Source organism: Diadema setosum, chromosome 3 (assembly GCF_964275005.1).
Source record: "Diadema setosum chromosome 3, eeDiaSeto1, whole genome shotgun sequence".
NCBI lineage: Eukaryota > Metazoa > Echinodermata > Echinoidea > Diadematoida > Diadematidae > Diadema > Diadema setosum.
This window is the reverse complement of record NC_092687.1, coordinates 10,273,200-10,290,059: the sequence shown is the minus strand read 5'-3', so window position 1 is coordinate 10,290,059 and position 16,860 is coordinate 10,273,200. Positions and strand designations below refer to the sequence as shown.

Here is a 16,860-nt window from a genome sequence, read left to right as displayed (position 1 = left end):
CTGACACATCAAGTTTATGCATGTTCTTTTCAACATCAATATGTACATCACACATGATGGTGTATACACCAACTCACACCTGTTTCCATGCATTGACCAGCCACACTTTGAAAATTCAAAAAGACTTAAAACATCTCAAACTTTTCACATTCAAAGTGATTAAATTACGATATAATAATAAATTATATTCTGTAAAGACTTCTTATTGCTAAATACCACTTTGTAATAAAACAAGACAGACGAACAAACACGCACACACACAGAAAATGAAACACATTTGGACTTGGCACAGAATACAGGGCGTACAATATGAGGCAGGCACTTCAGGAGCACCTTTGTTATGCAAGGTCAAAGTTCAGAGGTCAGGGTCCCATCTTGACCTAGTTCCATGGATTGGAGCCAGTGGGGGCGCCACTCTCTATTGAATCTGAAAAGATGAACAGGACAGGGGTCAAAGGTCAGATTCAAAGATATCTTTTCAATGACCATAACATTCCAACTACAAGTAACATAGATTATGGCCAAAATACAGCAACAACAAACAAATAAATCAAGAGAAAACTTTAAAAATATCAATAAAGTTTGCGAAAGAAATTCAGAAAGCAAAACTTTTCACGATCCTTCAACATCTCATATATCTTTCTGATGTCTTGATGTCATCATAATTACCTATCTAAATGAAAAAAAGAAAAAAGACAGAAAGTCTTTCATACTTTCATACACCATGAGAAATCTCACACCTATGCAAAACTTCCCACAACGTGTTGTCTAAAAATACACACTAAATTCAGAGTTGAATGAAATATTCAACTGAAATGTATTTTAGTGAGTGAGATTCACAAGTGTACTGAGCAAAAAGATGGGCAAAGTTCAGCAGTGAACGCCTAAAGGAATGGTCTAGTTTTTTTTTTTTGTTTTGTTTGGTTGTTTTGTAAGTTGGGGATTAGGGTTTTACCTTTTTGTGAGACAATTAAAAACTACTAGAATGAAATATTACAGAGCATTGGGTCTGTTATGGCTGAGATATCCAAAAGACAGCATAACAAAGTGGTCCTAATCAAAGGTTCTTTGTACTAGAATATCTCGGCCATCTAAAACCAATTTTCATCAAATAAACTTTTAATCCCTCTTTCAATTGTATGATATTAGATATTTTATATAAGTGGTTTCTACTTATCTCACACACACAAAAATACATCTTTAATCTCCATCTCAACCAATACTATATTGTCCCTTTAAGCCAAATTTGATTTAGTGGATTAAATTCACTCAAGCTCAAAAGAGAAGCAAAAAGTCCTCACCTGCCACAAAACTTGACCTTTGACTCGCAGATGACCTTCGCAGGGAGACCTCCGCTTCACTACAAGAATAAAGACAAACAAAAATTGAGTTGGGGTTTTTGTTATCAATGAACTGGAAATTCAAGAAGCTGAAAACTTGGGAAACTGGCCCAAACCTTTCTGTACCAGTGTGTACAATGCTACGAGGTTTTCTGTGCAAACCAGTACTCAAAGCACACAAAGGCTCAAGAATAAATGAAGAGTTTGTTTGCAAAAACCGTCCATATTTGCCAAATGGAGAATATTTACGATTAAAGGTCAAGAAAAATAAAGAGAATAATATGAAAATTTTTGCTTTTTTTGACCATAACTTCAAAAATGTGCCTTTATATATAGTGACCAATATATCATTGAAAAGGCATTATTTTGTACTTTATGACAGAGACCATACTTTAAAATCTTCAAAAATGGACTTATCGGTTTTTGCGAACAAACTCTTCATTTGCAGTCTTGCTACCTGCCTGTGTCCATCCATCTTCGTTGCTTACATTCTGACCTTTCTTTTACCCAGCCCTCTCTTATCCACACCTCTCTCTTATACGGACAACTCCAAGTAATAACGACAAAAAAACAACAACCAAACAAACAAACAAACAAGCAAACAAGCAAACAAACAAACAAACAAACAAACAAACAAACAAACAAACAAACAAACAAACACTTTTTATCTGCCTGTTACCTGCCTGGATGGACACCTGCCTGTGTCCATCCATCTTCTTTGCTTACAGTCTGACCTTTCTTTTACCCAGCCCTCTCTTATCCACACCTCTCTCTTATACCGACAACTCCAAGTAATAACGACAAAAAAACAAAAACAACAACAACAAAAAACAAACAAACACTTTTACACACAATTAAAACATCAACGAAACTCACATACTGTGTAATTTACCAATAATATTCCTCACAGAACTATGTTCAGAATTTTACAGTAAAATGTTTCAATTTCATGACTCTGATTCTAATTAAGCTGGTATAAAATATACTACTGTTTAGGTGTACACCACACATCTATAGAGCTGCCACTGGATCGGCAGCCTACTTGTACTCATGAAACAGTGTTTCATCCATATCTGGCAAAATCACTTATCTGGATGGGCATGATAACAGACGTCGCAGTGTGTGTCTTTTAACATAATCATAATTATCCTTATCATTCAATATCTGTTTCCCCCACTGAGTAGGGTTACACCATATGTCATTTCCCATATAACCTTTCCCTTGTGGGAGCAACATTTTCTTCATATATACAATTGTTTATTTCCTGTGCAATATCTTCATAACCCTTTATATTGTTGAATTCCAAACCACTTTTTCAATGGCAACACAAATCTATTTCTTTTCTTTTTTTCTTTCAAGTCAGCATTCTTTTTTTTCTTCTTTCAAATCAGCATTTTTTTTTTTTTATCAAGTGTCTTTCCAATCTTGATTAGATGTAGTAGATTTAACCAGCTCATGCTATGTTTTCTCCAATGCAAGATGGGCACTGAAATTCATGGGTGCCAATTCAAAGACGAGGTAGTGTGGGGATACCATGGAGTAGGAAGGCTGGCCTCACACAGTTTTACAGTAGTCAAGAATCTGCAGAATGAATGTGGACATAAATCACTGATCTCTGTTCAAGTACAGTCCACACACAGCTGAAGAATTTTGACTGGAGTCAACCATTGGCGTTACCCATGAGCTCACGCTTTGATGCACAAATTCGCTCACCAGTGCTTTTTGTGGTTTTTTAATGTACCCCGATAGGTAGCAAATAAATTCGCCACAAATTAATCCCCAAGCTACTGGGTCTTCGATGATGACAAAATGATAATTTCTGCAGGAAGATTCCCTAGGGTTTGATGGGTCAAGCAGAGAATACTTGGAAAACAAAATTTACAACTGCCCCTCATATTGTATATCATCTCACCTCAATTCGCGGACTTCCTTTCTGGATTTCCTGACAGGTGTGGCTTCCCTCGGAGTGTGCTCGGCTTGGTGAGGTAAACCAGGAGTGCCACCATGATGACCTCTCACCTGGCTTCCTAGGCTGGCTTGGGCGTCATCTGAAGAAAAGGGGGTTTAGAGAGAAATATTTACGATTTGTAGATAGATAGATAAGAGATATACAGATACATAGATAGATAATGTAGATAGATACATGTGTAGATAGATAGATAGAGATATATAGATAGATAGATAGATAGACAGATTGAGATAGAGATAGGTAGATAGATAGATAGATAGATAGATAGAAAGATAGATAGAGATAAATAGATAGATAGAGATAGATAGATTGAGATAGAGATAGATAAATAGAGATAGATGCAGAAAGAGATAAACAACAATAGAGCGACATTCCACGTATTCATAAAACATCTGGGCCCCGTTTCATAAAAGATGTAAAGATGTCAACTCTTGCTGGAATGACAACTTCCAATAGCAACAGCCAATCAGGAAGTTGCATTCTTGACGTTACCATGACAACTGCCATTCCAGTAAGAGTTATCATATCAACTTTTTATGAAATGGGGCCCTGGACATTAGAGCGACAACCAAATATACACCAATTTGGTTTGGGTACTTTTTTTTAATGGGTAATTTCTAATGGTTGGGGGAGGGGGAGGGCTTCAAGTATGCCTAAAAGAAGATAATTTATGCACGGACATAGCCACAAACCTTCCTCATTGCAAAACCCATTGCAACCTTTTTTGATCTTCTTTGGAAGCTCCCCAGTTCTGGCTGTCGTAACAGTGCTGTGAAGCTGGAGTCATTTATATCTTGCCCTTTGTACAATACCAGCTTATTGATGTACAGTGTACTCTTGTAAGTCACTGCGTTAATATGCACACTTAGCCCAAATTCACAGCATAGGTTGAATCATATCCTGAGGACTGAATTTAGTCCATGGACTAAGAAAAGCACAAAATAGGTGCACTTTGCATATGATCATGTCATCTTGCGTTTACTATTTGATGTTTGTTTGCATTCCCGATGTATGGTGCAGTTAAAATGAACACAGCTTAAAATAACAAAGTATGATGAAGTTTGTCTTGTGTGTGTACCAGATGTATGGTGTGAAAACATAGCGTTGCTGGGGTGACAAGACTTTGTATCTGAAATTTTGGTGAAAATGACTTTTTTGGATTAATGGTCAAATAATGGGTTAAGTGATGTCCTGTCCAAATCCCAACTGTCTTACTCCAAAAATGAAGCCACCACGGCATGTCCAAGGAAAGGCTGTTCCATTCACTCTCATGCTTTGGCCGCCATGTTTTTTGGCTCTCCTGAACATTTAACATTTTGTAAATACAAGGTCTTGTCGCCCCAGTGACGATAGACAAAATATACATAATTAACTAACTTTCTAGATCTAACCAGTGTTTATAAATTTTTGCCTTTGTGTTTGAATCACAGTGCAGAATTAGACAAGACAAGACAAGACAAAAGAACACACAAAAACAAAACAATGCATTGTGTGCAGCATCTTTCTAACTATTAAATATAGTACTACAAACTTCACACACAATTGTTTATACCTCTTTCGTCTCTTGGGCGAGCGAGGGCAGGCTTCATCTCAGCATGGCCATTGCTGGATTCAGTGCTAGCCGTCACAAACTCTCGCAGCTTCTTCTTGAGATCGCGGCTTGTCTTCTTGTAGTAGTAAAGGTCCCTCTCTAACTCCCGGACCTTGTGCTCCATGCCGCTACGGTGGGGGAGGAGAATGCAGGAGAAGGGATGGTGATTACCATGGGAACCAGTGTTGGCATTATTGTCATCGTCATCATCACGATCATCACCATCATCATCATCACGATCATCACCATCATCATCATCACGATCATCATCATCAGCATCACGATCATCATCATCAGCATCACGATCATCATCATCATCACCATCATCACCATCATGATCATGATCATCATCATGATCATCACCATCATCATCATCATTTAACACCTACTTTCCCACCCTGTGGAGTTGGATGCTTCATTTCACTCAGAGCTTTTCTCCAGGCTACCATCTCCATGATATTCACTGAAGGCAAACTAAGATATTTCAACCCAGTGCAGACTAGTCCCAAGTATACTCAGCAGGTGTGTATGAAAAATGCGAGTTGTAACAAAATCAACTCATTGTCAGACGAGCTGGTGAAGTGTCCAAGATTGGATGTGAGACCATCCTCGGAATTTACACAAGTAAGTCCACATGCAGTGATTTGATTTGATTTCTTTACAAGCATCTTGACCTTTCCCTCATTCCCATTCATATTTGTTAAACTCGCCCTCCCCAACAACATCCTTCTGTTGCCATGACAACTGATCATCACTAACTCAATCCATCCATCTCCTCCTTCTCATCTACATCTTGCTGGAGATCTCTTATCAGTATCTGAACGCTCTTCTGATACTTCTTCATGTTTACAAAATTTTCTTTTTCTCCAACATCACCTTCATATCACTGTTACATTCCAGCATCCCTCACTCCATCCGGCCATCTTCTCCTCCTCCTCCTCCTCCATTTGCTAGCATTCACTCATCTCATTCTCACTCACATTTCACGTGTTGCCTTCTACAAGATCATCCTCACATTACGTACCATGACGACGCATCATCAAAAACTCAATCCATCCTTCCCTATCCTCCCGTTCCTTCATCTATGATCACTTACTCCATCCAGCCATCCCCTCCTCCTCCTTCTGCTCACGTTCACTCATTTCATTCTCCTCTACATTTGACACATGTTGCCTTCTACAAGATCATCCTTACATTACCAAGACATTGCATCATCAAAAACTCAATCCATCCTTCCCCCTCCTGTTCCTTCATCACTTACTCCATCCAGCTATCCCCTCCCCCACCTCCTCCTCCTCCTACGTACATCCTTGTCACGTTCACTCATCTCACTTACATTTGACACATGTTGCCTTTATAAATGATCATCCTTACATTACCATGACAATACATCATCAAAAACTCAATCCTTCCCCCTCCTCCCGTTCCTCCATCACTTACTCCATCCGGCTGTCCCCCCCTCCTCCTCCTCCTCCATCTTGCTGGAGTTCTCTCATCAGCATCTGGACTTTTCTCTCGTGCTCCTTCTGCTGTGACACCAGTTTCCGGTCTGCCTCCATCCCGGCGCTGCGGAGGGAGTTCTCCAGGGTCCGGATGACCCGCTCCTGCTCTTCGATCTTTACCTTTAAGATTTCCAGAGAGAAGTGAACAGCTTCCCATCAAATACCAAAATAACCGTTTTCATTTTCTGTTTTATCTTTTGTCAAAGAGCTGAAAGTACTTTTCTTGCAGTATAGTTCACACATTGCATGTACTGCTCTTGCATCTTTATGTCTGTTTTTTGATCAGGTGTGTAAATACAACAAATGAAGAAAGTGAAATGACATTTTTCCATAGCAGTCAAAAGAGGATAAGATAAAGAGTGACTACTACATATTCCAGACGTCTGGTCAAAAACCATCACTTAAGACCATACCCTTGCTCATTATACAAAAGTGTTCTATCACTGGTCTGATATATCAAATATGTAACATGACATACTCTGAACACATCAACAAAGAAAGACAAACATTTACCAAGTAAAATTAGCACATGACATGCTTCCAGTGCATCAACAGTATGAGACACTTTCGAAGTTGAATATACAAGTTTTCACTCTTTCATTACTCTTGTTCTGCTTATCAGGGTTATAGAGTCATGCATCTTAGCACACAATATGCAGGCTATTGATGGTACGTTAATCAACTGAGGGTTAGAAATGTTGCTATGACACATATTTCCCATAGACACCTGCCTAAATATATTTGATACCAGTCTTTAAAGGATTAAAGTCTGATGATCGTAACCCCTAATGGTACGTAAACTCCCGACAAACGAAGTTTGTGCATGCAACAGTGCAATGCCAGACTGCAGTGCTACATCCATAAACGTGTGGGACAATGCTGCCACAGAGACACGTGTGTGTGTCTGTGTGTGTGTGTGTACGCATCATACACAAACATTGTGACTGCGAGCTGCGGTGATTGGAGGAGAGAGGCCAGAAGATGCATGGCTCTTTTGGCCTCTCTTCATGCGCATGCGCACTGTGAGCGTGTGTCCATTCGGATAAATTCGAAAACTCGCGTGGCTCGGACAGCCATTTTGGGTCAGGTGATTTTTTAGACCCAGTGTTGTTCGCTGACCCATTGAGCCAATGCTATTCTCATTCGGTGTCACAACATTTGATACAGAATGGGGGAAGGCAGCGTGTTGTGCTCGTCTCCGTTCCGCACAAACCACTCGCCACGATTGTAAGGCTTTAAGCAAAGCTCGCACAAAGAAAAGAGGATCAGGAACCGGTCTTACCTCAAGCTCGCTCAGTTCTAGTTCCTTCCTTCGGTCCGCTTCCCTGAGGTCGACCACCTTTTCAAAGTACCTGGCAAGAAGGCTGCGTGTCTCCGTCGGGGCAAGACTGTTTAGTCGGCTGACCAGAATGGCCTCGCTCTGTAGTTGTGATAGTAGTAGTTGTAAAATTGGGAGTAGATGTTAACAAAATATATACCAGCTCAACAAGGTTACGGTTAAGCAGATCTCCCAACCTTTCTGACTGAAAGATGGGGATGATTTGGCTCAACAGTAGGAAAGAAAGAGCACTACCCATAGGAGTGTGTAGTAAAATTATCAAGAAAAATTGGAAACTTCCACCGCATTAAGAGCATGAAATAGTCAAAATTCATATTCTCTCCTCCAAATTCAGAACAGTTGGGAGGTCTGGGCTTAGCTACATGTATTAGTGAAGCTTGCTGGTTGGCTGTTTGATAGGGGCAGAGTGGGGGGGGGGGGAGGAGGTTAGATAAGCAAGTTGTCTTGTTTAAACACTAATAACACTAAGGCAATACCAAGTTCTCATCTACTGCTACCACAGATATGCATTGTTGAGAATGATAGCCATCATTAAGACCATATTCTGCTGATATGAAAACTTCGGTGCAAGAAGTCTCGACATGAACAAAGCAAAAGGAAAGGTATGCCCATGGTACTCAGAATACTTGGGTTTCTCACAAACTGGGAGACAGTGGCTTAATGCCAAACTAAGGCAGCCACTCACACGTTCTTCCACTAACCTGGGTTAAGTCATTCCTTCTCAGCTCTTTCTTCCTGCTGGCAATGACCTCATTCTTGTATTCGATCGCCGCGTCCAGGGCGTCCACCCCTTCATCCAACTCTATGAGCCTTTGAGGGAAGAAGACACAAAAAGAGATGAGGACAATAGACATCCACAACACAGGATACAAATGACGCACAGGTCTAAATGTGTCAGTGGGAATTGTGTGCATAAGGTAACTATGGAATGCTTACATGAGGTGAAGCTGAGTGGGTATAGGCTAAATTACATAGTTACTGCATGCACACTTTTCCGACTGACACATTGTGCATCATCTGTGTTATAGAATCAGGACAATTTGCATCCAGTAATTACATGATGCATGATTTTTCAGCCAATAGGCATCTCATACTGAGTGCGTGAACGCTTGCTTCAGTGCGCACACCGTTATTACAAGTATGCGTGCTCTTGCTATAAGTGCACAATAACATGTTTACCAAGTGCTGTGAGGAAGCGTGTGGCCAGTAGAAAATCAACACTTGTCTCTCGACAAACGAGATCGCAGGATTCTCGCTACCCATTCTTTAATATGCATTACAGTTCATTGCTTTATCATGTGATACATGTCTGAATCACATGATACAAAATCATCGCAGACTTGTCAAATGATGGATTGGAAAGTATGTCCTAATCATGACATCACACAACCATAGACTTGTGAAAAGGTGCGCTGACAGATATGCAATATCACATATTACAAAATGGGTTCAAGAATGTAGCCAATTGGAAGCGCTGAAATGAGTCACGTGTGCCTGCATTAATTTCTCACTAACATGCACGGCCGACGTCACAATGTTTACACTAGCAGTGCGCACTCAATCAGTTGTTACAAGTGCGTCGCGTGCTACTATACGCGCTGTCAATCCCGTAAACAACTTCTAGTTCGGATTGCCGGCCGGCCTTTCTTGTGTGCATAACATGTGTGGCGTACGTATACTCTTATACGTACAGTACTTATATGTGCAGGATTTCCGAGTGCGACGTGCGTAATATGTTTGGGATGAACATCTTCGGACATCTTGACTTTTTATGTAGCTGACTGGTATTGACCCACAAAGGTGCGTGAAAAATGCTGTTAGTTTTCAACCCATTTTATAAAACAAATGATGCACAGGATTATTTCGTGGCGTTAGTCGTGCATGTTTCACAATTGTAAATACCCTCGAGTGCGCTCCATCTCCACTAACGCACTCTATCCTGTGCATCATTTGTATATCAGTACACAACCATACGCTTGTGCAAAAATTGATCTGCATGCATCTTGGTTGTATGATATAAGACATCAGTGTTACAGGCTTGTTAAAATTTGAATGAGAATGTATGTGAGATTTAAAAAAAATTGTTAGAAATCAAAGACTTGTCAAAAGATGGACTGAAAGGCAAATATGTCTCACAATGACATCATCAATATGTTAAACACAGATCAGCATTTGCCATAAGCGAGATGAAATAACCACAGACCTGTTAAGTACTATTCACATACAGTCAACCTTGCGTAAGTCGACCTTGTATAAGGCAAATCATTGCCTAAGTTGAAGGTCTCTTCAAGTTCTCTTCTCTTTATATTCCAATTGATTTTAATCCCTCATAAGTCGAATTTTCTCTATAGTTTAAATTAAAATCTTTGGTCCAAACAGATTTGACTTGGTCATGGTTGACTGTACTTAACCCGTTGAGGACGAGTACTAAGTATAATCCGGCAAGTGTCTCTGGGAAATGGGTGTTGTAGCAAAATCAGCCCATCCTTAATGGGTTAAACTATGTCTCAAATGAATCACATTGCCATAGACTTATAATGAAATATGGATCAGCCATAGATTTACAGCAGCAATTTTCTTAATTCAGCTGCCATTTTTCTAAGCATTCAGTTTGTCCAGCGTTTTTTTTCTGTTTTGTTTTTCTTGCGGTACGCTGCCAAAAATTCACTCGCAGAAGCATTCCCATTCACATCCCTCTTCAAATTCTACATGGAATCACAATAGGAGATTTTAAGGATCAATCCTGAATTTTGAATCTTTTTGGTTGCAATGACCAAGATGGGGAAAAAAAAAAGCATCCAGACGTCAGCAGAAAGACAGAGAGAGAGAGAGAGAAAGGAGAGGGTTGTTGTCATGGTTACCGTCTCTCCTCCGTGGTAGACAAGAGAGTTCCTTGCTGTAACTTCTCATCAAGTTTTATCCTCTGTTGGAGGAGGCGCTCCCTGGGTGAGGAAGAGAAAATGAGATGAGTGAAATGATTGCTCTAAAGCACAAACCATCATTTTATACCTCCAAGTGTAATTGAAAGTTTGCACAACTAAACAGACGGAAACTTAGCTTTACTAGGCAAAATAAATACAAACGTAGCCATGTAGATTATATTAGAAGTAACATAAACGTGAATAAATATCATAATGAATACACTTATCTAATAAAAAAAATACAGGTTTTACATTAAGAGATATATCAATAGCTCAATCTAAATCATATCAAAACCTAATCCAATGTTGTAGACAGGTGTACACTTAACCCGTTGAGGACGGTTTGATTTTGCTACAACACGCATTTCCCATAGACACCTGCCCGAGTATACTCGGGACTCGTCCTCAACGGGTTAATATATCCACTTTACTGATTTCCAGCAAAACCTTTTTTTTGCATCTTTTACCTATAAAAAACACCTACAAAAATGTAAAAAAAACAAAAAAGAGAGAGAGAAGTAAATTATTTTTGCTCACATGAAAGTGTACCAGAGGTTCTTCTATGGATGTTCACAATAATGTAACAGTTGTAAATGCACAAAATGTATAAACATTGAAATTGTGTTATAGGTACGATGCAGAATTACAGATTTACAGAAAATGCTAGTAAACCAGTCTGTTGTAGTGAGAAAGCTATACAATCAGAGGTCTGAACCAGTCTGTTGTAGTGAGAAAGCTATACAATCAGAGGTCTGACATGATAATGTCCATCGTACTTCTCTGCCTGCAGGCTCTCAATCTCTCGTCCAATGACTGGCCGCTCACTGTCCAGACTGACCCTCAGCGACTGACCCTTCTCCTCCAGCCGCCTCTCGACTGCTTCCAGCTTGGACGAAATGCCGGTCATGTCCTGGGGAAGGAGAGTGAGGGATACATTACACTGAAGGTGTTAAATCCTCTTGGTGTAAATCTACTGCCTCATGGTGTGTGTGTAACAAACTTTAACACCCAAGGTGCTCAGTACCATGGTTTATATGATATTTTGCTTATTTTTCATAATTAAAATGATGTGGAAATGAAGTGGAATATGAAAGGAAATACACTGACTCTTGGTCTCTGTTCCTTTTAGCAACAACATTTTGGTTAGTGTGATTAACATTGATGCCTAGGTATCCTCAATTTTGTCAATTTGTCAATCAGTTGCAATGAAAACATCTCGACGGAAGAATTTCATAAATTTGAATAACAAAGCAGTACCCGCTGCATGCTATAAGGATTAGAACCAACACTTGCTGTCGGGCGAAAGCTCGGTGGTCTAGTGGAGATGATGCCTGTCCGGTGATCAGGAGGTCGTAGGTTCGAATCCTGCTCGAGTATGTACGCCCATGATTTTTCATCATGGCTACTACTAAAACACTGATCAATTCAGTGCTTATTTACGTCGATGTAGGGCAATTTGTAAATCAGTTGCAATGAAAACATCTCGACGGAAGAATTTCATAAATTTGAATAACAAAGCAGTACCCGCTGCATGCTATAAGGATTAGAACCAACACTTGCTGTCGGGCGAAAGCTCGGTGGTCTAGTGGAGATGACGCCAGTCCGGTGATCAGGAGGTCGTAGGTTCGAATCCTGCTCGAGTATGTACGCCCATGATTTTTTATCATGGCTACTACTGAAACACTGATCAATTCAGTGCTTATTTACGTCGATGTAGGGCAATTTGTAAATCAGTTGCAATGAAAACATCTCGACGGAAGAATTTCATAAATTTGAATAAGAGAGCAATTGTTTTGAAATCTTAAGCCACTTTTACCTCCTGCTTACCCCATTGTGGTTGCTATGTAATTTTTCATAACCCATTACCGGTAATCGAAAAACTGGGCCACAGCGATAACTATCGACTTCCACGCTAGAGTGAATCGCATGCAACTTGTTAGAAAATATGACTGCAAGGGCATGATAAACCATCATTTTACGTTATACGTACCTTCCCACAATGCTGAAGGTAGAGTTAGCAGGGAGGGCTTTTCTAAAAGCTGTATACTATGATTTGAATTATTCTATACCTCTGATCTCAAAAGATTCCAAAGCAATTCATCATCCTGGCAAATGGCATCAGCCAGGTAAATTTCTTGGCAGCCCCTTTCGGCATATTGGAAGCAAATTCCAATGATGGAAATCGTATTTCTAGCCCCTCCAAGAATTAGGTATTGGCTTTAACCCATTGAGGACGGACTGATTTTGCTACAACACGCATTTCCCATAGACACCAGGCCGAGTATACTCGGGACTCATCCTTAACGGGTTAAGCTTTGTATTCCAAAAGGCAACCTGTTTCTTCACAATGTCAATGGCCTTTGGAGGCAGCAGCAGTGAGGGGGTTAAATCAACAACTCACTCTTGACAGGGACTGACTGGACCGCAGCTTCTTCATCTCCAGTTCCCCTCTCTCTCTCACCATCGCCTCCTTCTTGGACAAGATCGCCTCCCTCTTCCGCAACTCCTATAGAGAAAGGGGGAAAAATAAACCATTCATTGATTTACGACAACTTTAAGCAAAGTGACTGAAGTATTGAAACTCAAATTCTACATTGTTTTACGACATGAATTGAATTTTCCTGCTCTACAAGGGTAAATCATAATGCTCTTCAAAGTTGACTAAAAGACTGATCACTCAGATATACGTGTATCAGGATAGGAGATTGAGGCAACTGGGGCTTACATGTCACTCACTATCTCTTTCTGGTGGCCCCTGTCCACCAGGTCACTGCTAATGTTGAGCCTTGCTGCAGTATTGATAATGAAATTCTAAATTGTTTTACTGACATAGATTTAGTCTTTCTGCTCTGAAAGAGTAAGAGATAATGATTTTAAAAGCGGAATAACTTCAATATAGTGAACAGTCATATATATTAGGATCTGAGATTGGGGCATAATTGCATTTAAGGGAGAAAACCCCCCCCCCTGAAAATTGTGCTTTTGTGTACAAACTATACAACAGTCTCCCCCCCCCCCAGACAGAAGGGTCAAAGGTCAAGAAGCTCTCCATCTCACATCTTCCAGTTCCTTCATCTTCTTCTTCCGCTGGAGGACCTTCTCCACCTCGGTGTCCAGCCATTTTCGCTGCTCCTCCAGCTTCTCCTGCTCCTCACTGTGGGCCACACCCAGACGCAGCTTACGCTGGGCAGCAGCCACCTGTCGAGTTGGCAAAGACACAGTGTAGTGTGAATCATGGCAGAATGCATAACTTGCATTCATGGTGACATGATATTTGCTCCTGCGACAACTGCTCCACTCTTATTTTCTCTCAGGACTTAGGGTTAGGGTGAGGGTTGTGATAGGGTTTTAGGTTTAGCTTAATGTGATGGTTAAAGGATTAGGATTAGGGTTATGCTTGTGGGTAAGATTTATGTTTGGTTTAGTGTGCAGATATTTCATGGGAGCAATTGTCGCAGGAGCAAATGTCGTGGAACCTCATACGGTGAGTGTGACAGAGAGAGACACCAATAAACTACACACACAGAGGATTGGAGTGTGCTTGAAATACATAACAGGTTTTAGAACTATGCTATTAAAGTACACACCATGGATTTATGGTACATTCAACTTTCATTGCCTTACTTTAAAAGAACTTTATTTCTAAGACTGTTATATGTTGTTAGTGTTTATGTTGATTTATGCTATCCTGCTGTGTTTGTTTCACTATGATTTGTTCAAATTCTGTAGCTTGAAAATGGTTGCTTTTGTTATTTAGTATTTGAAGTCCTGGAGAAGATCAGTGTAAAGGTCAAAATCTTGGGAATTCAGGGTCGAAAGTGAACAGATCTGTACCAGCCACCAAGCTCTTCCTTTAGTCAGAATTACCCTTACATATCTATATCTATGTGCATTCTATAAGGCTCATATCACAATTCTACGTACATGCATAAAAAAGCCTTGTAAGTATCACACGTATCAATGTGGAAATTGCTGTAGCACCACAGAAAAATATCCCAGTATGAACTTGATATTTTTAAAAAATCTTACAAACATACACTCACACTATCACCAATCAATTTTCACATTTTTTCCTTCATACTAGAAAATCTAGACATTACTTTGCAATTCCCACACCACTTCCATCATTACTGATACATTTTGGCACTACATCCTTCATATCAATCTTTGTCTATTTAAAACCAAGCAATTTTTACATTCCCAACTCTTCACACTTGATTAAATTTTTCCCCCTCACCTCCTCCGTCTTGCGCTTGAGGATCTTCTGCTGCTGTTCGTTGCGAAGCTCCAGGTCCTTGATCTTCTGCTGGTCTCTCTGTAAGTCCCTCTGAGGCAGAGAAAGATCGAAAGATACTCACTTTCACTTCAAAACTACTTTAACCCGTTGAGGACGTTTTGATTTTGCTACAACATGCACTTCCCATAGACCCTTGCCCGAGTATACTCGGGACTCGTCCTCAACGGGTTAATGCTTTGCATGCCCAGGTACTTATCTTTAACCTGTCACGCTTTTTTTTCCCGTCAGCATTCAATAATCCATCTAAACAGGATGTAGTTGTAGAGTTGCAAGCCCACTCAGGTGTAGCAATGTGCCCTGATCTAACAACAGAGCCAGGATGTCATGATAGGGATTAAGAGGATTAGGTAATCTCTTTTCACTAACAATTAGCTTCCAAGTATCTGTGCTAACCACTGAAGAAAGCACTCAAGCACGCTTCCCTATGGTCAAACTATTAAAGCACATTAGGAGTTAAACCAGCAGCCCCATGCCCTCAAAAATATCACGCAGCAGTTCTACATGGCTGTCACGTCTGTTGACCTAATGAACTGACCTGAAAAATCATTGTAAGTTTCACTTATCACAGGAACATCATATCTGACGAAATGCTTCCAGATATGACCATGGGAACTATATTATTATTTGATGCCATACATTTTCCACACATAGTCTGTTTGTTCTAAACTTTTAAATAGATAGATAAAAAGAATGCTGAAACCTTTGTCCAGTTTTGAGTATACTGATCACTTCTTCAAAAGATATCCATCTTATCAAGTGTTTGTTTTCCTTCACATGAAACAATGAAAATATAGAACAATCCAACATATTCCACCATTCAACTTCAAACAACATTATCACACCCCTGCTGTAACATGGAACAGTCTGGTGTTGTTCATGCTTTTACAGCAGAGCAAATCACTGGCTGAAGAATGATCCACTCAGAGGGAGGGGTCTTTTGAGACTCACCTCTAATTTTAATTTCCTTTCCCCTTCCTCCCTCAGCCTGACTTGGAGTAGCTCCTGGTGTTGTTTCATCCGACCCACGGCAATCTCCAGGTCCTCTATCTTCTTCTCTCGCTGAGACTGCATCTTGAGGATCCGCTCAGATTCCTAGCAAACACAGGCAAATACGGTAGTTAGTATACAAATTTTGTTGCTTGGGTGACAAGACCTTGTATCTCATGTTTTGGTGAAAATGACTGTTTTGATGTATAGTCAGACAATCACCGAAGCAATGTCCTGTCCAAATCCTTGCTGTCATATCCCTAAAATGAAGCTACTACAGCATGTCAAAGAAAAGTCTATCCCATTTGATGTAGTGCTTTGGCTTTCATGTTTTTTTGTTTGTTTGTGATCTTTTTTTTTTCTCTCCTGAACATTCGATATTTTGTAGACACAAGGTCTTGTCACCCCCAGCGACAGTATATACTTTGCCTTGAGAGTACGTATCTAGTCAAAACTATGGGCAGAGGTGACTGCACAGTAGTATACAAATAGTGAATGGTCACAAGTGCAATGGTACAAGATATCTCACAAGGTGAACAACAGAAGCACTTACGCGTAATTGAACAAGGCGAAGTTGATTTTTTGGCTATCCTAAAACAGTGAGAAACCACCATTATGATTGTCAGGTATATGAAATGGGAGCTCGTTATGTAATGAGGTAGCAGAAGAACACCCTCTCACAAGGTAATTTGCATATTCATAATATACATCTCCTCATCATATTGCAATATCATTGTTTTCCTCTCCAGATAAAGGCTATTTACCAAGAATCATAACACATCGCATTATCAAAGTATTAGTGTCTTTCTAATAAGGATGTTCCCTGTATCTGGCATTTTCTTGTCGGCAGTCGCGGAATCACATTAAAACAGACTTATTATTATGAACGAACAAAGACGTACAGTATCAAATAG

The 16,860-nt window shown here is 40.1% G+C and overlaps 1 protein-coding gene across 1 annotated transcript in view; it reads right to left on the bottom strand.

Moving 5' to 3' along the window:
- Nucleotides 1-220: 220 nt before the first annotated feature.
- Nucleotides 221-16,860, bottom strand: part of LOC140247029 (kinesin-like protein KIF27) — a 38,811-nt gene continuing 22,171 nt past the window's right edge. The window contains exons 20-32 of the mRNA XM_072326329.1: nt 15,908-16,051; nt 14,900-14,989; nt 13,720-13,860; nt 13,064-13,168; nt 11,439-11,572; nt 10,603-10,683; nt 8,443-8,551; nt 7,685-7,822; nt 6,341-6,522; nt 4,862-5,028; nt 3,253-3,388; nt 1,302-1,360; nt 221-427 (exon numbers count right to left, since the gene is read on the bottom strand). Of these exons, the coding sequence (XP_072182430.1) occupies nt 381-427; nt 1,302-1,360; nt 3,253-3,388; nt 4,862-5,028; nt 6,341-6,522; nt 7,685-7,822; nt 8,443-8,551; nt 10,603-10,683; nt 11,439-11,572; nt 13,064-13,168; nt 13,720-13,860; nt 14,900-14,989; nt 15,908-16,051 (1,533 nt within the window). The 3' untranslated portion in view covers nt 221-380. The remainder of the gene's footprint in view (nt 428-1,301; nt 1,361-3,252; nt 3,389-4,861; nt 5,029-6,340; nt 6,523-7,684; nt 7,823-8,442; nt 8,552-10,602; nt 10,684-11,438; nt 11,573-13,063; nt 13,169-13,719; nt 13,861-14,899; nt 14,990-15,907; nt 16,052-16,860) is intronic.